A 27,732-nucleotide genomic window follows, 5' to 3' on the forward strand; every position below is an offset into this window, starting at 1 on the left:
GAGCTAAATCCCTGCTGCTTTTTCTTAACGCTCTCATCAATATTTAACGGCCTTCTTTCAGGTTACTGTTTAGGTTGCAGGAAAGCGCAGGCCTTCATTTGGCCTTTCACACCACCGTAAATGGGAAAAGAAAATTGGACATCAGGCGTTGATCGCATGTCTTTGCTTTACTATTTCTGCTCTACTTGATCACTTAAAGTAAAATAATATATATTATGAGGTAAAGCTAACTTGTTGGTTTTGCATAAAGTACAAAAAAACATGTGCACAATTTTTCAAGAGTTTATTTCCACAGAACATAACGGAGTGTGCACGCGCTCCTGATGCTTTCAAATATTACAACCAAAGTTTTGCAGGGAGTTAAACATTCATGCTCTGGGGCATCTTCACTAAGTGAGGAGGATTTAAACTGAAACGCCACTCTCTGCTTCATGAAACTGGCATTACCATTGTATGTGTTGTGCTGAATTACAGTCGCTCCTGCGCTACTCCAACTTATCTATGCTCTTTGAAGCTTCTGCTGCACGGCTACGATTTTTTTTTTTGGGGATGTGTGAGACGGGGAGGGGAGAGGAAGGAGAGCGGTGAGAAGAGGGGCAAAAAAAAAGTGAGCTAGCTGCAAAGTGTTTGAATAAGAGATGGATGTTTTATTCTATTTTTAGCAGCTTTTTATGGTGTAACACAGTTGTTGAGAGACTAATCCACAACAGTGCTGAGCCACAACATTAAGAGTTAGAAGAGTAATTATTATGGGGGAGTTTTTTTTTTTTTTTTTTTCTAGATAGCTTTGGCTGTCACCCATGATTGAATCTGAAGTCCCTCACCCAGATGCAAAGTCCTCCTTGAGCCGCGGGGAGAAAATTCATTTAACGAGTGTTGCGTACGCCTGAAGACCTGAATATTAACATCCTTCTGGTGGTCTCCTGGCAGAACAAACTCTTGACTAAATTTTCCCTTTCTCATAAAACCTTATTCACGTGGCAGAGCCAGGTGCGTAATCCGGCTTCAATTCTCCAACTCCCCACCGGTGGTGTGATTTATTCCGCGTTCAGCGTTGTGATGCGCCATCAGAAATCCCTCAGCAGCTCCTGCTTGTTGGAGGAGCATTACCTTTGCTGGCTCCAAAGTAGTTGAAGAGCTCAATTAAAGTTAATTTCCCCAACGCCGCTTGTATGTTTTTGCAAAGTTGATTCAGTGCAGGAGAAGAATGTTTTCTTACAGCAACGACTTGGTCTAAATTTGTCGTAATGTTGTAGAAATAACAGAGATTCGGTCTTCAAAGAAAACCGTCAACATGTCATTTTAAAAGCTAATTAAAGAGGAACCCCGTTTCTGCAATTGAAAAGAATCTCTTATCGCCTGGCTGTGACATTTTCAAACCACCTACCAGTTTTTTATTTTTTTTATTTTTTCATGGCTTATTTCATATGTTGGCCCAAATTTTAGACATTAACCTTCTTTTAGCTTGAAAATAAATAGGCACGTAATGCGATTAATGTCAGACACTAATTATCTTTCCCTCGCGGTGCTTTTCCCCTTCTGCATCTTTGTGTTTTGGTTGTGTGAAGCTGGTGGAAACAATTACGTAAATTGCTTTCAATTATTTTTGCCTTTCCATTTTCTAAAATATCTCTGTCATAATGCTTTTTCTCAAAGGACACAGAAGCAGAAGAACTAGGAATATGAAACAAGTCCTTCCTGCAGTTGAACAAGTTTTGGCTCCTGAAAAATTACTATTTCTTTGACACTAAAGTCGATTCAAAGAGTTTACATCCATTGTGAAATTGCAATTTTTTTGTTTTTAGATATTTTTGTTAAGATGGATAAAATGATAAATATCAGTAAATTTTGGCCTAAAATCATTTTACATTTCAACATGATGGAAACCCAAAAGCACACAATATAATCAACAATTGTTTGAAAAAAATTTGATCTCACCTGAAGAAAGCTTTCTTAGTTGGGGAGAGTGGATGGCTGCTTAACTGTCCAAGAAGCTTCTCATACTCCTACATCTTTGGCATTTAAAATTGGTGCATTCTCTCATAAACATTCTCGGATTCAAAAATCGGAGGAACTAATAATACAAGACATAAACTCTGTTTCCTCAAATGTCCTCTCGATAGCTCAGCAAGCTGCTCGTGAACCGGCGCTCGGGAAGTGGTGAGCAAGATTTGAAGTTTTAATGCATGACCACTGCAGGTGTTGGACATATTTTGGTCTTCTTTGAAGTGATTAATTCCTCTCCTTCTGCCACTTATATTATGGTTCCAGCAAACTCGCTCAGATTCCTCACACCTCCTTACCCGGTGGGCTTTCCTGCAGTTAGAGATTAGCTTCACGCTGCTGGTGTTGCTAATCATGTGGAAGAAGTCACGTTGCAGGAACTTTGCTTGTGCAGTTGGACTGCGTACTCAATCTGGTTCCCGTTATCACCTTTTCTATTTATATGATTCACATTTTTAGTTATTTATTTAATTCCCCCCCCCAGGGGTAAGTTTTCAATGGTTTGTGAATGGAACCAGTTGTTTGTGATAACTGGTTCTATGTTCTGTAACAGAATATTTTTTTCTCACCCATCTTACTTAAATACTGATGTGAATAAAGCTCACATTTTGCATATTATTTGTACAAATTAAGTTTTGTGAGAAAACATAATGATTCACACGACTAAGAATCTTTGACTTTGAGATTATAATACTTGATCAACTTCTAAAAATGACAGTTTTAGTGATTACTTTCATGATTAGGAGACTTGACTTGGTCAAACATTGTAAAATAATCACAAAAGTAACTTTTTCTCCATGTATGGAGTCAGCTTAGTTGATTAGAAAGCAGTAAAATGGTTATGCAACATACTTGGACATACATTTTGTCTAAGCCTCTGATTGACAAGTTAGACAAGGATGAATGCAGATCATCCATCTGCACCAGTTGGCTGAGTTATCTTCACATGAGGTAAAAAAAAAACAAACAAAAAAACACATTGCACTTGCATCAGAAATTTAATCCAATCAAAATCCGACGAATTAGAAAGCTGCCCGTTGTGTCCAACCAGCCATAGTTAAAAACCTTGAAGTCTTGCAAACGTTTGTATCGGGATGTTTGCAAGAATGTGTGAGGAAAGCTACTTTTATTGTCATCCTCTGACAGAAAAAAAAAAGTCACTGAAGTTCATTTTTATGGCGCACCTGGCATGGTCTGACAATTTAACGTGTCGCCCTTTCTCTTTAAGATCTTAGAATTGTACAACTCGAGTTTCTATTAACCTTCAGATGAATGAACAAGCTGCGAAAGGAAACCCGACTGAGGAGTCGGCGGGCAGCCCCTCTTCCGCCTCGTCCCGTTTCTATCTTCCACCGAGCTGTTTTTCTAATATAAGGTTTGGATGTTTGCTCAGCCTGTCACACACGGGGGTCATTCTGAATACAAATTATACGTGTTTAAAATTGTTATGGAGATTTCTGTCTCAATGCCTCCTCCTAGGAGAGAGTATTGGCGGGAGGCTGGGTTCAGTGAGGCAGGAAATAAGCTTACAGATTTTATCTTTGGGACGACGGAGGCCATAAAAGAGATGTTTGACAGTGTGGAGATGTGATGTTGAAGGTGTAGAAATTGCTTTGCTATAATTGCGGCTTAGCATACGTTGCTGTGCAGATATAACTTTTCGTGCGCTCATCTGCAGTTTTTCAACGTGCAGCTTCTACAACCATCAATGATGTCTGCATCAGTATTTAACAGCAAAATCTTGGCTATTTTTTTTTTTTTCAGTCTACATCCATAACTAGTCAGAATTTGTGCATTATGAATACTGTAGCTAAACTACAAAATAATGCAGTTTAATTGATAGCTTTCAATAACAGCAAAGTTCAAAAGTTATGCAGTCAGTTATCAGAATTGCTTTATACTGTAATTATTTTTTCATAGCCTAGATTTTGCTCTTTAACTCTGGTAGCCTTAACATCAGTGCAACATATTTGCAATATGTCAGCTGATTTGTTTTTGTACTTGCACTGAGGTTTAAGCTCCTGCAAATCCACTAAACTCTAAAACATGACACTAGTTTTTTTTTTTTTTTTTGTTCTTTTATTTACTTGACATTTATTCAGGAGTCGTCTGGCTACATGAATATGCAATCAAAGGTAAACTGAGGAAATGGTACAAAATATCAAAAGCAAAGTCTGATGATGCAGTAAATGTATATTAATGTCTATAGACCTCTTCCTGATTCTCAAGATATTCTAGTCTACAGAAATGTTTGGCCTGTAGTGAAAGATAATTGGAGGATGTTAAGTCTGTACTGTAATTTGTACCTGTTAGTGGTGTGTGTTCTTTGGAATTACTTAAGGAATCAGAATCTGCCTTTATTTTCATCGTACAAATGCACGACACAATTTGTTTCAGTGCAGCCCGTCCAGGGTAGACGGGTTCCTGAGTCTGCAGCCATAAGAGGTTTTGCCCTAGCTGTGTTTTTGGATTGCATGACACGACGGCAAGGAGCAAATCCTTTTGGTGTTGGAGCACAATCTAAGTCCCGTTGTAGCTCACAGGATAATAATGATCACAGAAAAGTATAAGCTGGACACAAATGCATTAGACATGACAGGGTTGCTGAACAAACACAAAGCAATAGGCTAGGAATGTCTTGCAACGAGAACAATGTAATGATATCAAGATGTTAAATTAAAGACGGCAACGAGGGGGAAACTTGTCAAAGAATCACTGCAACGTTGGACCTTCCCGTAACCACGTAATGGTAATTTCCTCTGAGTTTTATATGGGATTTATCCTTTGACCTAAGCAAACATCTGTACGGCTCAGCGACGTCCTGCTTCCAGAAGAGCTAATGAGTGTGAGTTTTGAGATAGCATATCTGTGGGGGAAATAAAACTGACAAACGGCATTTTATGAGATTCGTTAGTGTCTGTATCGCTTTGAAGTGACTGATATCCGATTCAATTCACAGATTTCAGCTTTTTTGATGTTTGAAGCACAGTTTAAATTTCATTAAGGCCTTAGAAGTGAGGTTCCATTTTGTTTTTGAAGTCCATCCTACTTTTAAAAGCCAGCCCTGCAGGGATGAGGATACAGAGGGGAAGCTGAATATTAGATGTTCCTCTACACTTTCATGTTTGTTACGGTATTATAGTGACTTACCCAAAAGTCTGCAGAAGGAAACCCTTTCACAGATTTCTGGGGAAGTTGGTGAGAAATATCGCATCTTTAGTTTTGTTGATTAAGGAAGTCAAGTCACTGTATTTATGGTGAGAACTGCTTTAAATTCAATAAATGAGTATTTTATATTCAGGGCATATGTTGGGGAAACTTCCAGCATCGTGATCCGCATTCCTGCTGGAAGAAAAGAAGGTCCTTCCATCAAAACACCATGCGACATCGTGGCTTGATTTCTGTTGACATCAGTGGCCGACTCGTGTACAAAACTCGCCGGCTCTCTGTTGGTCTCTTCTGATTACTCTGTTGGCCTGCGGCGTCGCGCAGCAGCAGACCACAAACTGCCAGGACTCGATGTTAACTAGCAGGCAGGGAGTCGCATGTACTGAGAATTTGTTCAAACATACATGTTATGCCTGTTTTCTTTAACCTTTTAAGCTGTTCTCCCTGCAGTCACCCTTCACGTCAGACATTACCGGCGTGTCTATGGAAAATTTTTTACAAGTTAAAGCTTGTTAACTTGCATATTTTTTAGCAATTTAAAAAAAAAGTTGTAGTCCAAAATAAGTGCTGCAACAGAGAGATTTCCATCTGGGTTTTTTTGTATTAAAAAGAACGTAAAACCTCCAGTCTGTCTGATTAGTAATTCAGAGTCGAACACCAAACATCACCACTGGCCTTCATGGTGTTTCATCAGTTTCTGTAGTTAAATTGCAAGGGCTTCTTGTTTAGCTCCATTAATCTTCAGCAGCAGGTGGATGATACTACAGGAGTTTCACAATTCCCCTGCCAGTCACGTCAATCCTCGTCCTTTTCCTTCAAATCCTCACTTCAGGTGCCTTTGCTCTACGTTCCAGATGATCCAGCTCTGCTGAGCTTCCCTCTGTGAGACGAGGGATCGACGAGGAGTGATAAAGAGTTAGTCTTTAAATCTGTACACACACACGCACGATTACAAGGCAAAGTATAAAGAGTTTGAAGTAAAGCAATCACCCCAACAGTGGCATCTGGAACATGAGGTGGAGAGCTTTGTACACTGGCACCAAAATCATGCAAATCCCCACAGATTATTTAATTTATTGCGAAAACTGCGTAGGTCTTTCAGCCATTATACTTGCAACCAGCATAATATTACATCTGTATTAAACATGAATTAATCATTATATAATGTCAGTAGGAATCTTCCAGCAAATGCTGTCATGAAGTTAACATTAGTGGAATATTTTATTTTTTTCTTGTGTAGAAGCTCAACACCTTCTGCTGTAATTATCTTAGAGGTCTCACTGCCTCAGGGAGTTATCTCACTCTAGCTGAGGTGTTATGTTGGCACAGCACAGCAGGCCGAAAAGTCACACAAAGCTGACTGAAGCCTCGCATAAAGTAATAAAGCTGTTCATTAACCTGGTCGATAAGATTCATCTATAAGGCTGAGGACGCCATTTTATAAGAACAATTTCCAAATGGTATTATGTCGTCATAATTCATTTGTCCCTTCAGCTAATTCAAGTTTGCTCGATATACATTTAGCTGCTTCACAAACCAAACTAAGCCAGTGTTCTTCATTGTCTTGTCACAGAAATGCTGTTATGTTTTTCTTTTCCTAATGTCGGCCAGCTTTAATGAAAATGAATTCCCCTCGTTGCTTAAAGCACATACATTTCTACCTCAAATATTAGTCTTTTTCCAGCCATTGATTACATCCTTAATAGCTACTTAATGCAATGTTTTTTCCAGTGGCGGGCAGCTTAAGTACGACTGTTTGCAACCCTTATGTGATCGCTAAGCTAGCCAAAGGTGGTCTGGGCACATTACAGTTTCAGGGCTGTCGGTCATAGTTAATTTGAAGAGATTGAATATCATCTTTGACAGAATTGTACTCGACTGAAGTTTATTGGACTGTAAGTTATTAGACTTTGAGTACTGATTGCTTCTTCTGTGTGAAGACCCATTTTGTGAAATTGCTTTATATTGCTGCACTTCACTGATTATAATTATTAGTTTATCGGCTTTGTGCTGCTACAGCAACGGCAACTGCTACTGAAACACTGCAACAATTGTCTAATAAAAATATTACATGCATCACTCTGCGAATGCTGTCTATGCTAATGAAGATATACTTTCTGACAGATTCAAATGGAAGTGAAACTGATAGCATAACCTACTTTCTGTTTTTTGCTAATTATTTGACTACCTAGGTGGCAAATTGAAATCCTCAGATCTTGTTCTTTTGATTTGGAAACGTATCAGACATGGGAATGCATGCCAAGACGGGATGTAGTCACATTGACTTCATTTTTGTGAGGAATATTCAGACACTTCATTATATGCTCAAATTTACAGTGTAATGCTGCTGCTGTTTATGTTTCAAAGTGTACTAAAGTTCTGAAGAGGACTATTTGCATTTTTTGTTTGTTCTGATGTCCCCTTATGACTGCAATACAGATCTAAAGTCTAATAAATCTGTGTGAATATCTCCTGCAGGGGAAATTCATGAAGATCTTCATGGTTTCTTCAAAACCTTAATAAAGTATAATTAACTGTTTCTTATGCTTTCTGGGCTTCAGTTTTCCTTTTGAATTCTCAAAGTGAAATTTGCCACTGAAATTTGCCACTGATTTCACTGGTGTGCCAGTGCTACTGGCACACCAGTCTGCTCTTACTGTGGTCCATTTTCACGTGTTGTGTGTTCTGCATACCTCTGTTGTAACAAGTGGTTATTTGAGCTTCTGTTCCCTCTTTATCATCTGGTCTGATCTTGGCGATTGTCCTGACTTTTGGCTTTGGGATTTTTTTGTCCATACAACTTTTGTTGGGAGCGTTCTTTGTAAAGTCCCATCAAACTCGTAGTTTCTGAAACTTTCAGAACAACCAATAGCAGCCAATACTTAAAAATGACTTGAATCCTCATTTTTTTCTATTCTAATGCTTGGAACTTCATTAGATTGTGTTCACCATGACTAAATGCTGCCATGTATATGGTGGAGTCACAGAGTTGATGCAGTTAGTGTTTTCATACGTAAGGTCATTGTTACCCACCATACACAACACTGATTAAAAGCTAATCTAATGCTAATGGGACCGTGGTGGTTAGGTTTATTTTGGAGTATGGCTGGAGTTATTTTGGCATAAAAAACATCCACTAAGGTATTGGACATTAACTTTCCAACTAACCTCTGTAAAACAGTTCAAAAATGCATAACCAGAGTATCAATTTACTGTGGTTCTATTATGGGAGAGCTGCGGTTAGTCTTGTGATTAAAAAAAAAAAAAAAAATCCTGAATATTCTCAGCTGCCTTATGATGCCGTATACTGTAAATAACATTTTTATGAAGTAATCACGATGTCAGGAATTTAAGAGTTGCTGCCTCGCTTTGGGCTCTCTGGAGCTGGAGTAAAGCTGATGAGCAGCCTTGATGAAAAAAAAAAATGTAAATATGAGCAGTTAAAAAAAGCAATAAAATTGATCAAGAATTATATCTGCACATCAACAAGAAGGTATGAATGTGGCTCCTGATTTTATAATGCCATTATGGCTGGTCAGCTCAGTTGTTTTAATTTCCGACCAATTCCGTTTTGCTTTATGTGTGGAAATTTATGACCATCAATGAACCCTTCAATATGCGGATAACGCAAGAGGAAATATCTCATTCATTATGCTGGCGACATTGTAATTAATTGACACTAGATAAAAATTAAATAATTAGTTTGCCTTCAGACATTTTTTTTAAAACTCTGCTCTGAAATGTCAACCAGGTTACAAACCAAGCACCAGCTCTTGAAAATGGAGTTCAAACAAAAGCTAAACAAGAAACCCGAACTAAAACGCAGTTCATTTCAAAGCTAACCAGGCAGCAAGCAAAATCTCTTGGCTCAAATAAAGATTGACAATGCAGCAGCCAAGCAGAAAGTTACCAAAGCGCAAAGATGCAATCTGCTCACAAACACAGCTGTTTGGAAGTCAGCATTTTAAATAAGGAGGCCTCTTCTGGGATTGGCCGAACCGACTGCTGATGATCCAGTTAATAATGTGGAGGGTCAGACTCTAAACAGGAAGAGCCAATCTGGATGGGATCTGCACCTAATCCCCCAGCAGAGCAAGCAGGCAGGAAGCTCCAACTGTACCAACACTTGCAACATGAACAGAATTAAAAGAAGGGGGGGAATCAGATAAGACTGCAGCAATATGCACCAAGTCATGTAAACAGTGTTTTCTTTCAGCACCACTGGCTGAGTCTCGTCTCCTGAGCAAAACCAGCAAAACGTACTCGACACACACATCTACCAAAGTGTATCTGAAACATAAAAATAATGGGTTGTTGGACGGCATGGAGATGTGTAGGTTTGGCTGCAGAGTGCACATTTTGTTAGATTTCCTGAGACGTAAAGATAAAAACTACGCTGTGTTTCTTGAGGTATTAGCATTTTAAAATGACTTTCATTTTGCAGCTTAATAACAGCCCAAATTAAAGTGAGATGAAACCAACCAGTCAGTTTAAACTTTTACTCTTCACCCTGGCAGATGATTTCCTTTTGTCTATGCCTTGTGACAGCAGCTTCCAACCTCCAGGCGACGTCAGCTAAATGTTAGAGAGAATCGTCTCGTCAGGTGTTAATCAGACTCTGTTCACATTAATAAATAGCATCACCTTAACCTTTTCCAGTGGTTTTTTTTTTTAAAGCATCATAAAATAGAAGGTTTTCTTAAAATTTAAATGACATTTTTAAAACTTTTGTTTTCTTTTCAGGTGCAGGCAGTTACTTATTTTCAAGTATGCATTTAAGATTAATGGAAAAGGAAACCCCGTATGCACAAGTTAATCTGCAAGAGATGTTACATTTGAATTGCAAAACTCAGACATCAATGCAGGCAGCAACACCCACCCAAGTCAAAAGTTGTAATGGCAAATCCTCTTGCTCAAATATTAGTTTATAAAGCATAGTTATATGGAAATTTTAGTGTCTCCAATCAGTGACTTGAAGAGTTAAACTGGCACCAAGTGATTTTTAAATCTTTGATTCACATCCCTAGCAATTGGCTACCATGCTTTTATAGCAAAACATGGCTGACCAAAGTGCGGTGCAGCATGGATATAACTTGGTAACCACAGCATAATTACAAAGCATAAAAAGAACATTAAAAACAATAATTCACGCAATGTCAATTAACCACGGACTTAAAAGGCAATGAATTAAAATGAGTTTTCAACCGGGATTTAAAAGTCTCCTCTGCGGTAGCTTTCCTAATTTGCACAGGCAGATCATTCCAGGGTTTCTGCTGTGAAGAAATAATCTCCCCTAAGTTTCAAGCCGGCACCAGGAAAACTTTTTGAACCAATCAAAAATTACTAAAATGTAACCAATTTTAAACCTTCCACAACTGAATACCACCTAGCATAAATCGTGTTATCCTTTTTCCTCGGCTTTTGAGAGGTTTCTTTCCTTAAATCCAAGATTTCTAGTCTACTATAGTCTTGTTTCCAGTGGAGACGGTTTGTTTTGTAGGTGAAGAGATTATACTTCCACGAAGCTCAGTCATGTTTCCTGGAATGATGGGTTTTGTAGCAGAAATCCATCCTTAATTCTGTGTTGCAAAAAAAATGGCAACCACACATTCATTGTGAAGAGATTATTTTTAATAAGATCTTTTATTTGTCCAACAGTTTATTCCATCTGTACTGCAAGAGGTTCAGGAGGGTGGATGCTATGCCATCATCCATATATAGAAGTGATTCCTGTTTTAGAGGGTATTTTTTAAAATTACTTATTAGCTTATAAAAAAAAAAAAGCGATGAAAAAGATGGTATTTGTTTCACGTTTTTAAAAATCTTCTACAATGTGATGATGCATGCAGTTCAATTTGTATTCTGCGTTAGAAATAAGATTGGGGAAAACAAATCACCTTCTCTATGTAGGAAAACAAGGCTGCACCGCTGAGTAAAACTGTCATAGCGTTTCCAATGTTTAACTTATGGATCCACACCTAGGGATTAACAATAACAAACAAATGAACGTCTCTTTTTGAAATGAGCGCAGGCAAAGATGTGCCTCTAGATGCCTGTCCTAGATCCAAACTTTGACAGTGAAAAGAAGTAGCAAAAGCAGTTTTTTTTTTCTTTTTTTTTACTTCAGTGATGGGTTTTGAAGAGGCACACGCTCAGACCACCCACTCTCACTATGAAGAGGCTTTTCAAATACACGCAGTTCACATTGCTCGGTTTATTCACTCTTAGGTTTTGCGACGGGATGTGTGTGTACTCGAGTCTTCCTGTTTCGACAAGTAAGGCTTTGTGTCGGCTGCGACCAAAATCAAAAACAATCAGAGCCTTCAAAGCAGCAGACATGTTGATTTTTTTTTTTTTTTTTTTTTTTCTCCTTTCAACTCGACGGAGCCTTATGTTTGTTTATGAGGCCAGTTTACCAGAAGATGATCTTACACGACGAACACGCAAAAAAACCATAATTTGTTTGGTGTTTTTCTTGTCTGTGCCTTTTGAATCGGATTCTGTTTCTGATTATTCTGCTCTGTTATCTCTCTTGCTGACAGGGAGAGTGAAATAGAGCCAGTGTAATCCATTCAACCAGCTGAGAACGTCGTTTCAAGCAGAGCACAAACACGAGAACGAGGACAGAAAGATGAAGAAACCTCATGGAAGTCTGAGCAGAGAAAATGGGGGGGGGGGGGGGATTTGTGCTGGAGGGGAAAAAAAATTGGGGGGGGGCAGGGGGGGAAGTGAACCACTGCCAGATTTCTCTATCAAACATACACTCACACACATAAATACACCCACATGTAAGCACCACACACCCACCTAGCGTTTTGAAGTGCACAGCCCTACACCTCCAGGAAAAGCACATCCCATATCTGCTGCTTTGCTTTTATTCCACCCCGTACAGCAGTAACAGATACGATTAGTGGGGTTTAATGAGCTCTGTGGAGATGAGGGTTCTGCTCGCCGATTCACAGCTGCCGGGCCCCCGGGGGGGTTCAGTTCCACCAAGCCAGCGATGTGTGCTTTCTCTCCGCCTGCACCATCTCTCTGTCTTCATCCCCACCGTGAAAATTTCATGTGGGTATCGGCGGCAGGGTGGCGTTACGTGGATTTGCAGCTGCATAATGTGTCGGCACGTATCCGCCGTAGAAAGATAACGTGTTATTTAATCGTGAAAGGTAAAATCTCTCCCGTGACATATTGTGCCTTATCAATTTGTCATGCAGGAATAATTACCATTTTTTCAAAAACAAACATGTAAGGTTTTTTTTTTTTGTTTTTTTTTGATACTTTAGTAAAAATTAACATGGGAAATATATTTATAATTATGCCAAATGTCGTACTTGCTAATGATTATAGTCATAATGAACTGCTTTTAATTAAAAGGCTGCCCTTCTGATATTATATTACACATAAACATTCAGAAATACGTGGTCGATTTTTATTTATTTGATTGCGTTTTTAGAGGCTTCACATTGTTATAGAGACCAGATTTTCATAATTATGCATGTCGTCTACCAAGAAACTTGCAGTCCTACAAATGTGAAGAACAAATCTGTACATGCATCTTATTGCAATTTATTGCAATGCTTTATATAAATTGTCAGGGAGCCAAAACATAATTGTCTGATCAAAGATTTCCTTTTTTTTTTTTTTAATTTTCATTCATCTTGTGGTGCGACAAAATGATGCAAGAGCATGTTATTCACTGTTTTATCTTGACTTTTGCCAATAGGGGGCAGTATTGGATAGCACTGGTAATGGCTTGTCCTCTCAGGAACAGTCAAAAAACTACAATGTTATGACTGCCACAAAATATAATCTTTTAAAGTCTGTCGTTTTTATTTTTTCTTGACCTCTTGAAATGTTTTTTGCGATGTTTGTCTTGCGTTTCTTCTGTAGATATTATTCTACAGATCTGGTTGTTTGAATTTTGCAACTTAGATTTGAGCTTGTGTATGGTGGAGGAAAAACTGTAAAACCATTGTGAAAGGCATTAGCTTTCACAATAGACGTGGCTGTTGAATACAATGATGTAAAACAAAGTCTATCAAGGCAATTAAAGCTGTTTTACTTCAACATATTTTTTAGTAGAAAACGGTGAATGACCCTTCAGAAATAAAACACTTAGCATCTAAGTATTCAGTTTTGTTTTGATATGTTGACCGAACAAACTGAGGTGATCGGTTAGCCAGATTTATTTTTTGTGCATTTTCTAAACGTACAATTGAACGGCTATAAACTCTACGTCCTACGGCAGCAGGTTCACTTTTGGCAGTGCACACCTGAACCGATATAAACGATGACATCATCTGCAAGAAGAAAGTAATAATTTCTCCAAGTTTTTTGTTTCATCTCTTAACTCTGATTGGTTGTGCACCTTTTTCTGTTTGGTGTAATGAAATGAGAACATATTGGCACTCGGTCCTCGGTTCTTTCTAATTGGGTGAATTCACGTTTGTGTTCAAAATATTCAAGTAAAATAAATGACATGAAGTTCAAATTTAAACTTTATATATATTCTTTTTCCTTTGTACAGACCTTTCAGCCTATACCTCTGGCTCTGTGTCATTACTTTCATATTTGCTGAAGGCAAGCTGCAGGTGAAATCTATTTTGGGCTTTACATGAAGATGCAGAATGACGCTCTCTATAGTTTGTTGTATTTTCCATTCTTGTTGAAGGCGGCGACATCTTTTGGATCTCTAGTCGCCAGTGTTGCCACAGTTACCAAATAAGTTATCTGTACTTGTTTTTAAAGTAACCTAGTTGCAGTGCTGACTACTTCATTTTAAAAATAATTAAATTACAAGAAATTTCGATGTCCATTAGCACATTTGTGCAAAGATTCCCAATACCTTTTGTTGTGCATCTTATAATACTGATTGTGCTGCATTCAGTTGATTAATACTTTGCCAATTAACTTATACTTTTGGATCATACAGTTGTAACTTGTTGCTTCAGAGGCTTAGTGATGACCAGAAAGGCAATCAGTGTTGGATAATCAATATGTAGGGTAAAGGTCAGCATTTCAAGGGTTATGGTTCATTTAAACAAAATAGTGGTATTGATTTTGGCACACAATGCAGCTTTTTGTGATCAATGACCATAGATTTTAATTTGATCGATATTTTGTACTTTGCGTTAATGTTATATACCCTGTTGAAATTGCTTTCATGTTATTCGCAGTGAAGAAAATCTGATTTTCAGAATCACATTTCAACGATTTTATCGTCTTTACGTTTTAGGTCACGTGATTTGCTGCAGATTTCCAAAGTGCTGTAAAGAAATGCAAGACATAAATCAAGAAATCCTGATTTATGTTTGCCCATTTAACTACTTGTGGCTAAAGTTAGCTACTTTAATGAATGTTTTTGATTTTCATTTTGTCTAACGTGTCACTAAATAAAAAGGAAATACAGTTGAGGCCAACCTAGAGACATTTTCTTGCCTAATTGGTTTATATTTGGATAAATTAAAATACAAGCTGCAAAATGTTATGACAGCCATGTAAGCCTCTTGTTTTTTTTTTTTTATCTTGACCACTTGACATGTTTTTTTTGCAATGACATCTTTATCACATATTTCTTCTGTTCTAATGTTTCAGACTAACATTGGAACAAGACATATTATTTTTGAGAAGAAGCTTGCCATTTATCTCTGTCATTTTTTGTCTGTAATTTGCTGTCGGTGCAGTGATTAGTTTTACGATGAAGTGGACTGTGTAGGTGAACCTAATATGCAGCGTTCTCCAGCCTGCTGTCACAAGGGGAGAGGAACTGATTACCATATTTGACCGTTTTTGTTTTGCTTTGCAGCCAAGTGGTTGAAATGTTGCCGGCTCTCGATGTCATTTTTCTTTGCGTTCAACATTTCACCTTTCTGTGAGATGTTCTTTGATTTCCAGTCTTGCCAAGTAGAGGGCACTGTGATTGTGCAGTAAGAATTGCACCCCTCAAATCCCGACTGAAACCGGATCCACACGCATTCTGCTGTTATGAATTGGTGAATTAATGCTGATACTCCATAAAAAGTGAATATGTGGCATTTTGCCTTTTAATCAGCCCAAATTAAATAAAAATGAAATGAAGCTGAGGCCGAATCTCCCACTTGTGCACGTTCTACGGTCGATCCTTTATGACTAAAGACATTTATCAGACACTCAGACTGACTAAAGTGTCTTGAAATTCAGGCGACAAACGCCCCTGCTCACATATTCATTACTCTGACTTCTGCCCGACTCTCACCTTGGGGAGGGACACGGGCTTCCTCTTCAGGTCCTCCGTTTCCTTCTTATCTGCGCTGCCTTCAATCCCAACTTGTCAAATTTCCTCCTCGGAGCTTGTTTGCTTGGAAATGTCAGCCGTAGCGGTGATAGAATTTTGTTGTTGCGCAACACATTAATCTAGCCTCTCTCACTGTCTCCCATTTCTCTCTCTCTGTGTCTCTCTCTCTCTCTCTCTCCCTCCCTTTCTCTATGCATGGATGTTTGTCTGAAAGAGGCTTTACATTTGCATCCTGAAAATACCTTATCCAGCTGCTTGGCCTCAAATCATCCTACTCACTGGGATTAGGCAGGTTGCATTTCGTTATTTGGCAGAAATGTGCCAGCAGAGGATTTTTTTAGCGAGACATAATAGATTTAATGGCTCAAAGTTTGCATAAAATCACCTCTGGACAGATGGCCAATCTTTAAACCTCCTTTCTGACTGACATGGCTAAAACTTTAGAATAATGTAAATGCTCGAAAGAAGTGGGATGATGGATAATGACACTTCAGGGGTTAGCGTAGCAACTCATGTAAAATTCAAAAGATGTTTGCTAAACCCCCGCAAAGATATGGAAAAAACCTGCTCCTCCACGCCTTCATCTATCCTGAATTTCCACCAGAAATATTTGCTGTGACCCTTCGCAGACCAGAGGTCACTCAGTGGTAAATGGGAAGTGTGTTTAGGAAGTGTGTATGAGAGGGAAAGAGAGAGAGCGAGAGAGGGGGGGGAGGAAGTACAGTAAGGGTGGCGAGTTTTTAATGGAGAGGAAACCTGGAAGGAGAGGTTTGCCAGGGACACACAGGGGAGAGAACAGGAAAACAAAAACAGGATGGCTCTCAGGCTGAAGTGGAACATTCTGAACCAGAGATCATGTCTGTGACAGCAGAAAACTAGCTTGTTGTCGCTGTTGTTTCTGTGCCATAAGATGTTCACAATACATTTACAGAAATACAAGCAAGAAAGACAGTTTTGGTTTTTTTTTTTTCTTTCGCAGCATGGTGCTCGTAAACATCCCTGGATTAGAAACAAGAGCTGTAATAAAGGAAAAAAAAAAAAAACATAAAGTCAGTATATATGATTTTTATGTCTGTGTCTCCCTGTAGCTGTGCAGTCGCTGAACAGTCTGAATGACCAGATTGCAAGCTTTATGGTGACCAGGCCCAAATCCCTGGAACAGGAGGAGCAGCCCTACTCTCCTCCGGAGAAGGAGACGCTGCAGAAGTCCATGAACCTGATGAGGCACCTCCTCGTCGATGCTCAGGTACAAATTTAAGTCTTTTTTTTTTTTCTAGAATTAAAAAAAGGAGGCAGGTGGTAAAAGTAATTGGCAGATTTTTTGACTCCAAAATCCAAATCTATGCATTTTGTCATCTTGTAACCTCAAGCTTAAGTGTAAATGATTGGGATTAAAGAGGGAAGATTATCAGCCGTGCTTGTTTGGCTGATACAAAGTAGTGCATTGCTGCAAAGGGGAAAATGATACAAAGATCCAGATTTATTTTGTAAGTAAAAATCACAAAAGTGTGGCATGCAGTTGGGTTTAGATCAACACATATTAAAATTATTTCAGTTTGGTCAGTAGGAGGAAGCTACAGTAGCATGTTATGCAATAGATTATCAAGTAGTTTCAGCAGTGGTGCAAAAAGTGGGTATGCAGCGCATGCAACGCCTAGGGGCTCTGCACCAGAGGGGGCATCAAAACCCCGTCTGGAGGGGGCGGCGCGTCGATGATGCCTTCGCATCCACTTCAGCGCGCCTTACGCTCCTTCACCTCGCGCACATAACGGGGTAAATGTAGCGAGTTTTACCTTTCACGTGTCTTCGTCTCGGGGGGTGGGGTAGAGCGAGCGTATGTTTTCTACTCTCCTTCACCCCGACGCATCCACCTAAATAATATGTAGTTGCGACCCTGGGTTTCAGGGCTGTGCTTTGATATGTTCTATTCTTTTAGTTGGTTGTATATTTAGAGCTGCTGTCAATCTGGATAGTTAATAAGCTGCTTAATATTCCGTGGAATATTTCACTTAGTTAATGTCTGATGTTTGAATCTGATTATGATGGGGTTTCTTTAAATGCAGATGAGGCACTTCACACCCTCCATATTCTCACAAAGGCTTCATTGGATTAAACTTAAGCCATTTTCCTGTTAAAACTAGTTGGATAGCGTCGGTTTTAAAGAACAAAAGTCTACAGGACGTTCAAATGTGTAAAATTATGGAGAAAAAAATGATTAGTTTGTGTTAAATTGTAAATTTAGTTTTGTATGAGCACATCACATGCTTCATTTTGCATTAGTGCAAACTCTTCCTGAAGGTATGCAATTATGTTTATAAAGCCTTTCAGTCAGAGTGTCAAATTAAATGAAAATGTTGACTGTAATGAGATGAAACAACAAACTCACACTTCCTCCAGTTTGCCAATTTATTATTTTTGGCAGTGACAGGTCTGCTACATGCACCACTCTTCTAGCAACTCCTGCAGGTGTCAGCTTTATTGTGATCTCCCGACCACCACGGATGGCAAACTTTTAATTGAGACTCCTGTCATGTCCCGTCGGCTCACAAAAATTAATTTTCCGATGCATTAATTGCCCAGGTGAGAAGCTGAAGGAGAGCAGAAAGTGTTTCTGCAATTTTGTTCAGCTGCTTTCCGCTGATAAGTCAATTAGCTGAATCGCAATTACAGCGTGAAAGAATGAAATGGGGTGATGCCATTGTCTTTTCCTCGGTTTTCTCCTCATGTTTCATGCTTGTTATGGCTGATTAGTTTATATAACCTTTGTCAGGAAGGGCGGCTAAAAAGGAGGACATGAAACTCCAGATTCCGGAGAGATTAAATTAGTGGGGGGAGGATTCATCAGATGTAAGTGGCAACGTGTGATTGAGTTGTTCTCCTCTTAATACGCATGAATTTGTTTTCTTTGTGTTGCAGCGTCGATCCTTTTCAAAATGATTTTGATGGTAAATCTGCTGCACAACGGCGACATTGGAAGTCATATAAACTGTGTTGATCTTCTATTTAAAAAAAAGAAATGCTGCCTCAAAAACAAACTTCTCTATTTATTATCGTTGAACGTTACAAAACAGTTTTGGTCTCAAAGTCAATTGAAAATCAACTGCAGGCCTGAAGACAAGGCATGCAGAGACTACTGAGTGACTGCTGGTGACCCTGAATGCTCCTTCCTATTTTCACCTTATCAGTGTCACTCTTTCATTCTTCCTCCAAAAGACAGGCAGCCACGGTGGCTGTTAATTTACTCTCTCTCAGGTATTCCGCCTGCAGTCTTTCTCCTCTGAGCATCATTCTTCTCGTGCAGGTAATGTGTCATCAGCCAGTATCAATTGGCATTCATGCCCTTTTGGTTTCCTCAAATCAAACGGCTCCATGGAATATTAAGCAGCTGGTGTCTCGATGACGAAACAATTAAAAGGCTGTGTAGTTCGCAGTGCCCAGCCTCTTCTATGGGGGCTGTGTCGATTAGTGTAAAAAGAAAAAATACACGAATAACGGCAACGAGACTGAGATAAAACTAAATGATTTATAATGATTCGTAATAGGTTAATTGGTTTCTTAAATTGCTTTTAGGTGAGAGAGAGTGTGTGTGTGTGTGTGAATGGTAGTGTGTCCTGTGGGTCTCTGTGTTTCCCTGTGATGGACTAGTGACCCGTCTGGTGTGTATTCAGCTCAATGACCTCTAAATGTAGCTACCAGCCCCACTGACGCTCTGTACGGATAAGTGCGTATAGACGGACGATTCATAATGATTATTATGAATTTAGCTCTCCTTTAATTATGACACAGATTCAAATAGCTGGCCATTTACAAGCTTTACAGTAATGTTAGCATGAAGCTCATGGACGAGCCTTGATGCAACAATTCAGTACGCAGGTTAGATTTTCCTCCTTTTTTTTCCCCCTGATGCAGGAACGTCGCATTAAAATGTCAAATTGGTGTAACGGAGCCATTTAGCTCTAGCTCTTTAATTTAATTTTTTTAATGGTCTTTGTAAGTGGAGTTCCTAACTTCTATGCTCCCCCTCACTGAGGTCCAGAATCGTAAGGCACCCCACTGACCAAACTGCGTAATTAAAACGCATTCAAAGTCTTAAATCAAATCTCTCTATATCAAACTGGAGCCTCCTGACACACCACTGGAGTTTATTTACCGCCATTGTCCGTCTGGCCATGGCTCACTGCAGAGCTGCTTCACGTGGATCCTCCATCCACACCGAAGGCCCATCTGGTGTGTATCCTCCAGTCAAGCTGGGAGGAGATGGGCTGCTGAGCATTTTCTACCGACCCTCCCTCTATTTCTCTTCCCCATGCTGTACTCAGCTGCGACTGCATTAGTTGAGCTGTCAGTCATCACGGGCGGGGGGGAGCGGGATTCCTCTGAGGAGGAGAGAAGGGCGCGGTTTGGGCACAGGGGGTGAGCAAGGAGGCCGTTTAAAGGTGACTTTGAGAGCCACTAAGAAGAGACGGAGATAAATAAGGTCTGTCTGACCCCCTGCAACCTCCACTTCACTTTAATCATGAGTGGAGAGCTGCAGACACGGCTGTCGACTTGGAGAGAAAAACAAAAAAAACAAAACCACTAAAACAAATAAGACGCGTATTCGTGTCTGGCAGATATTCATTTACCAAAAATGGTAGCCTTGAGAACAATTGCAGCAGATGATCGATACTGCTTGGAAGGACATTTTCCAAGAAAAAAAAAAAAAAAACGGTTGCCGTTTTATTTTTTTTTATTTTTTAAATACATATTGAGCGTACTGCAAATTGATTTTCTTAGCTTGACCATTCTTAGAGGATCAATATCAGAATGCTGTGACATGGTTACAGTTATATTCCTCTGCCAAACATTATCCTAAGGCTCCATAAACCAAACAAAATCCAGTTGAAAATCTGATTCAGGACTTTTGAAACTGATGTTTACATAGTTTTTTGTTTTTTTTTTAGACTTGCAGCACTGGTAGAGGCATAACCCACAAGACTACCACTTTGATTTGTTGAGGATTTTGGTTGCAGTTTGACAAATTGAAAAAGTTAAAGGCTTATGAAATTAAATACATGAGATGAGAGATGAGACTTAATATATTTCAACACTAATGTCTGACTTACTCGTTGGTTAGCCGATAGCTCTGGATTCGTGCCGTGGGTCGTGGAGGAGCACAAAGAGGAGGCAGCAGTCTCACTGGGTGGAGGGTGGGAGGCGATGGAGGGGGGGAAGTAAATGTGTGACGGGTCTGGCTGGGTCAGTCTGGCTCTCTCTCCTCCTGCGGCCTCAGATGGCCCATCGGAGCACGTTTCTTTTACCCATGCATAATGCATCACCCGGGTTCCATCTGCCCTCTCAGCCTGTCCTCTGACTTCGCAGACCTGTATTAAAAGCCTCTCGTCCAATCACCGGCGAGGCACAGAAGCAAACGCGCATCATCATTGTCGCCTGGTTCAACCCTAAAGTGTGACAAATGAGGGTGAAATTTGGTAATTTGGTTCAAAAGGAGCTTTTCTTCTCTTTCAGCTACAACTGAAAGGAGTCAAAGTTTATGTTTCACTGTCCTTAGGGTTAGGGTTTTGAGATCCTACAATTAGCTCAAAAACATACCAAAGTGTTAGTGAATTTTTTGGGCTTTTTAAACATTTCTAAACAGAGGCTGCACTAAGAAGGTGGTTTAAATCTCTATTGTACATATCTGCTTCTTGTACTCTTTTCTCAAAGTCGTAATTGTCAGATTTCAGAGAATATTATTCATAGTGACAGTATTTACATAGACAAGGTCAGACCCTTGTCATTCTTAATGCTGCTGTCGTCCAGGATGCTGCACTTGAGAAACGTCTGCGGACGTCTCATGCGCTGACAACACATATCTAGAATGAGTTCACAGTGTCAGGTTTTAACCATTTTTTTTTTTTTTTTCGTTTTAGACGGAGCAGGTACCAGTAGAATTGAATTGTCCTAAGATGCATGTCGGTGCTCCTGTAGACGGTGGACTTCTGTGTTGAGGAGATTGAAAATGACAGCTTATCTTGTAAGGCATAAATTGAAGGCATTTCATTACAGATGCATGTCTTTGAATCTTGGCTGAGGAGAGAAGAAGGAGAGACTAATATGGGAGTTATAAAAAAAACAACAAAAATGACTTATTGCTCCTTGGGTTTTATACACAATAAATCTTCTAAAAAGACATTTAATTATGTATTAGTCAAATTACATGGATACATTTAGTCTTTTTTCAGTTGGTGCTAATATTTGGACACAGCGTGCTGCCTGAACCGGACTCACTGAACAGTGAAACTAAAGGACGACAAACGCGAGTCTTTCACACAGATGATGGATGAAGAAAAAATATGCAAAAAAATAAAACCATTACTAGTACGTATTGACCAAATACGAAGAGAAATACAGTCAGTTTGCACACAAAACCTACAAAATGACAGAAGACATTCATACAACAGGATTTGGTAGAAAGATGTAATAAATGCAGTAACCCAATCTGATAGCAGGGATCGGAAACAGACGTTCCTATTGGAGTCTGTGTGTTCAACATTAAAAGGTAGAAATGCAGCCTGTTACATTAGTGGACCTCTTTCATGTCACCAGTGCCCAGACCCAGTATTACCAGACATTCAATAAACTGATCCAGAAGGAAAAAAAAAAATAACTCTGTCTAGCCTCTTAGTAAAAAAAAAAAAAACCCACCACATTAACTCAACTGCTGAGGAAAACGGTCTCTCTGTAATCATTACATAAAGAGAATCTCCCAAGACCATCTGAACTAGTGTTTTAAAACGAGCAAATATAGATGTTTGACTGCAAGTGAACACAGCTGTCACATGTGAGCAAGTTGCTCGAGGGTTTTGCTGGGGGCAGGAAGCGCGCAGCGGACAGTGCTATCCAATGACACTCCAACGTGATTAAACGGCGCTGGGTAATGAAATGTCAGGAACTCTGTCCAGTAAAATATAGAAGTATTTAACTTTTTTCCCAAAATACATCAGTAGGAAGATTCATAAGAGCAGAAAGTGATAAATATATTAGTTTTCATGCCGTAAAACATTTGTAATTTTACGGCATGTGGATCTGTATGATGGGAAGAAACCCACCCAAATCTAGTTTACAGTAAACTGAGGTGCAAGTAACTGTATGTCAATTAGATTTATCTTTGCACATCTCACAATAAAGATTTACACTATTCTGATACTTATAGTACTTCTCTAAAAAAAAAAAAAACTTAATCTGCATTTTAAAATGTGTTTTTTGCCCCAACATGAATTCAAAGGAGAAATCTGTAAGTACGCTAATCAGAACTTCTCTCGATCCAAGTTCTCGCCCTTCCCTGTAAGTTTCCTCTTCACTCTACAAAAAGTGCTCTGCTAAGCAAATATTGTAAAGATCAAGCAGCTATAAAATAATGATCAGCACTGCTGAGTGGCAGTCATAGCTCTAGGCAGCACTCATTTTTTCCTTTTTAGGGAGATTTTCAGTGAGAGTTCTCTCCCTCATAATGGGCTTGTGTTAATTGCATAGAATTATTGTTTTTACAGATTTGCATGACATTTAGCAAATTTATTGTGCTATTATCGGTGTCAGGACTGGTGAAATATGTCTGGATGGGAGACATTTAATGCTTTGCTTCATTCGTTTGTCATCATCGTTGTTTTGCGCAGCACTTTAATCAACTCTTAAGTATTTTAAATCCACTTCATGACCAAATTTGTCATAATTAGTTTTGTTAGGAATCACTGCCACAAAGTAGGTTGTCTCTAATATACTTCACAAATGTTCTGTTTTAACTAAATTAAATAAGTAGCTGTAGTTTATGCTGTTTCACAACAAATCTTGACAAATTTGTACAAGTGTTTACATGTAAAAACACTATTGGAGTAAGTTTGTATTTAATTTAAGCATTTTTGTTTGTGGTCTTGAATAATCAGTGGATTGTCTAAAGCAGGGGTCTCAAACTCCAGTCCTCAAGGGCCGCTGTCCTGCAGCTTTTAGATGTGCCACAGGTACAAAACACTTGAATGAAATGGCTTAATTACCTCCTCCTTGTGTAGTAGATCTGTTCTCCAGATCCTTGCTAATGACCTAATTTTATTCAGGTGTGGTGCAGCAGAGGCACATCTAAAAGTTGCAGGACAGTGGCCCTCAAGGACTGGAGTTTGAGACCCCTGGTCTAAAGGCAGGAAATGCAAAATAATGCGATGAAGGAAGATTTCTGTTTTGACTGCATTGAATCAGACGCATGAATTAACTGGATAGTTGAGGCAAATTGAAAATCTCAACTGTTAATCTGGCAAAAGCAGAAAGACAGACAATGTCATTCAACTATTCTGGCATAAACTAGTGAGGAATGTGTAGGGAAAAAAAATCTAATTATTGGTAGATGTCAGGGTTGTGGGTCAGTTTGGTTCATTTTTAATTTTCCAGCCATTTTATACCTTCCCATAGCCATCTTGTCCCAACCTGTTTCCATTATTCGCTGCACGTCAGGCTAATTTGTTGGCAGTCAAGTATTTTGATGAGTTATCAGGATAAATGGTACAACCTTCAGTTAAACCTTCAGTTAAAATGCATCTCTGCAACATCAAAACGGTATTATAATTTGAGTTTCTAAATTGTAAAGTAGCAGAAAAATGAGCAGTTTGAGTCTTGTAGCTGGCATCTGTCTGGAATCACTAATTATTGATTCGGCAGGGCCATTAGCATAAGTAGGCAGAGAGCTGAACGACTGAAAGCATTTAACAACCCGCTCTCTGTCCATCTCCCACTGTCCTTCGTCTAAGACCTGCTTGAACTTTCTCATGAGAGGTCAAGACCTGGCTCCGACACCGACATCAACATGCTGGGAAAATGACCAATCAACATCGTCATTGATCCAAGATCTGTTGATGAAGAGATTTTTTTAGAGTCTAAAATCATTTGGAGCCACGATGTACTGTCCCTCGTGTTCTTCTCAGACATCTGGAGGTAAAATTTCTCCCCCTACGGTTACATGAACAACGTTGAGATCAGATCATGTTAAACTGTCATGCAAATACTTGCTCACAAAGCAACATTTTGTCAATTCATTTAGAAGGTGAAGACGTTTAAAATGGTATGCTTGTTTGACTTTTCCTGAAAATGGTTTGATTATGTTGTTCTGATGGAAATATGAAGCAAACTTATGTCTGTGACTAGCTCCAAGGACTCTCTTTAGCTTTTAATTACCATCATGGAAAAACTAATGCCAGTAATACACTTAATGTGCAAAGAATAGCTGAAATTACTGCTTAGGACAGAGTTTATCATACTTTTAGACTATCATAAAAGTAACAAATTACACAATGGGTAAACAATCAAAGTAAATTGAATTGATTGAAATTATAATTGGTGGTAATGAATATATTTTTGATTTTCTAATCCAAGTTTTCTTTCTCTTTTATCAAAGACGAGCAGGCGACTTTTTTGGAGGTCACTATCAGAAAACTACTTATGGTTAAATAGGTTATCTTTTAGACTTGATGCTGAAAACTTCACTCACCCCTTCAGGTGTGGACTGGTGAACAGAGCCTCTCCCCTTCTCAAACGCATCTCGAATCATGATTCATTGAATCATCGAAGGCCACTTCCTGCTTTAGCACCTGATGTCCCTCATTCTGTTGCCTGAAGTTTGAGTTTGAAGCTGAAACTTCAGCCTCTGCTTTTTAGAAATGTCAGTCTTTCATTTCTTTGAACCACTTGTTTGTAATTTGCACTGTAGAGAGAGAAATATGGAAATATACCCTTATCTCTTTTTAGTTGAGGAATATTGGACTTTGGATACGGCCCAATATTGGACCATATATGTTTTAAAGTTTTCTACCCCAACAAAAAACGTTGTAACTTTAGGATAGTCGAGTCCATAACATGTTGCTGCTGGTAGCAAACTGATCTTTCTCCTCACTTGGAAAACTGCTTTTCCCAACGAGTTTAGGTCCAACGCTCTCCTAATCTAACTTGCTCATCTATTGATTGGACCTTAGTGGAAACCACCATCGATCGTCCTCCTGTCTGAGAGGTGTTTATTTGTGTTTGTGTGTATACATGTGTATAAGGTGCAATATGTTACTATGGAAGCAGACCATCAGATACATCTTCTGTCTCCCGACACCCAATCTTTTCTTACTAAAGTCTCCGAGGCATTCACCTTAGTTTTACCATTTGCTCAAATACTGTGTACCTTAAAAACAGGTATATGTGGAGCAGTTTTATCTTTTTTTTGTTGTGCGACATACCTGCAGATTACACAACAATCTGCTCAGCAGCCAATGAGCAAAACCTCGCATTGTTTGAATTCTGTATTGCTTATTTTTTTCTTTTATTTTCTGAAACCTTGACTGCAGTCTATCCAGTGGTTCCTCAGTATAAAAGATGCATCTTGAGGTTTACTAATTGCTGCCCTGACAACAGAAAATCGTCATGTTTGATTATCTGGTTCAACCTCGACAGTTGTCTTGACTGACTCCAAATCTGAGACTTTAATTAAATTTTGATACTTTTGGAAACCACAAATAATATAATAATGCTGTCTATTTTGATTTTTTTTAAACTTGTTATTTATGCATTCAACTGAAAATAAAGTATTGAAAAATGTAATTTCACCACGCCGTCCTCTGCTGAAACCAAGCTGCAAATAGCAACTGCGTATATTTGTTCTCAATATTTGCTCCGTTGTCCATTAGACGGAGATGAAAGCGCTACAAAGAAGGGTTATTAGTATCGAGCCATGTTGAAATATTCATTCATATTCCCTGAGATGAAGGGAATGCATTCATCTTCATGTCTGAAACCTGCTCCTGTTTTTGACCTAAACTTGGTCTCATTTCCTCTTATTTCAGATGTCTCCACTCTCTTTTTAAAAAGATTATTCGGAAGTTTTTTGTTTGAAATTGCGCTCTGTGGGAGTGTTGTTGCATATAAGAACTCCTACAAATGAGAATTGTGCCAATTCTGATTTTTTTTTTCTAAGCGACATCCAATGAAAAATTATTAATATTAATAACGAAGTGTTGCAGTCTCAAATCCTGAGTCGATAACAATTTTAAATGCTTTCACATGAATATGTGCGTCATTGATTAACTGTAAATTTTACAATAGTTACAGATCAAGACATTGGTTATTCTGACATAATTCCTTCAGTTTGAAGGCTAATGAAGAGACACGTTCGTATTTCTTTGATCTGCAGCAGTAATTACTAGCAATTACAGAATAAAAGCTGGATTCTCTTGTGATTAAACACCGGCCCGAATGGGATTATTTTGGTTTCATATAAAGCCCCCTGAGTTAAACTTCAAAGCTGACCTACTCAAGGTGAACACTGTGCCGTTCAAGTGGATGATGTCCTTTTCCCACTGCAACCGTCCTCGCTGCTACTGTATGTGCATTTATAAATCAGACAGCACTGCCTTTAATGTGATAAACTGTATGTTTGGGAACTTTGATTGTATTAAATTGAAGTCAGAGCCCTCAACATGTCATTCTGACTTGGTCTGGCTAATCATTAAACCGTTTTGCATTAATTTAAGGCATTTAAATAAAGACAGATTGGAGTCTGACCTACTTGGAGCAACTTTTGTTTTATTGAAACAGGGTATCTAATATTTAATAAAACACTTATTGTTACTTATTGTTAAAAACAATGACTCCAGTAAGAAATATATTAAGATTATTTTAAGATTAAGGAATAACTTGTGTTGATCAGTAATATTAGTTCAGTTTATTCTGTTGAGAGGAATTCATGACTGACTCTTGAGTATGTGCAGAAACTGATGTAGCAGCACCGGTGATGAGGGGGGAGGGCTGTGTGTGTGTGTGTGTGTGTGTGTGTGTGTGTGTGTGTGTGTGTGTGTGTGTGTGTGTGTGTGTGCGCGCGCGCGTGTGTGTGTGTGTGTGTGGAGATTCGTTGTTTATGCTGGATGTGCACATCAGTCATTGCAACTCGTCATCGCCCATGCGAATGGGACACAGTACAAGAATCGGAGCCACGGGGCAGACTCTGAATGAAGTAAAGCGAGCTGAAAAGGGAACATTTATTAAAAATATACTGCTTCAAAACTGCTTGTAACTAAAGCTGATAAAGTCAAACTGTGTGGTTTGTCTCAAAGAATGTGCTCTGCTTCGACCCTCCTGGGTTGTTACCACTGTTTCTGTGAAATGGAAACATTTCGTCTCTCCTACTTGAGACAAAATGAGTGCAGCGCCTCTGAACCTCTTGAATAAACTGTCACTGTGCTCTGATGATGTCACAACATCAGTGGACCAGCACTTAACATTGGCTT

The 27,732-nt window shown here is 39.0% G+C and overlaps 1 protein-coding gene across 1 annotated transcript in view; it reads left to right on the forward strand.

The window, feature by feature from the left end:
* The window catches only part of kazna (kazrin, periplakin interacting protein a), a 168,873-nt gene that overhangs the window by 2,910 nt on the left and 138,231 nt on the right, over window positions 1–27,732 (forward strand). Inside the window, exon 2 of the mRNA XM_088007410.1 lies at window positions 16,534–16,691. Within this exon, the coding sequence (XP_087863536.1) occupies window positions 16,534–16,691 (158 nt within the window). The remainder of the gene's footprint in view (window positions 1–16,533; window positions 16,692–27,732) is intronic.

Source organism: Poecilia mexicana, unplaced genomic scaffold (genome assembly GCF_051168715.1).
Source record: "Poecilia mexicana isolate PSO_F unplaced genomic scaffold, ASM5116871v1 scaffold_7, whole genome shotgun sequence".
Lineage (NCBI taxonomy): Eukaryota > Metazoa > Chordata > Actinopteri > Cyprinodontiformes > Poeciliidae > Poecilia > Poecilia mexicana.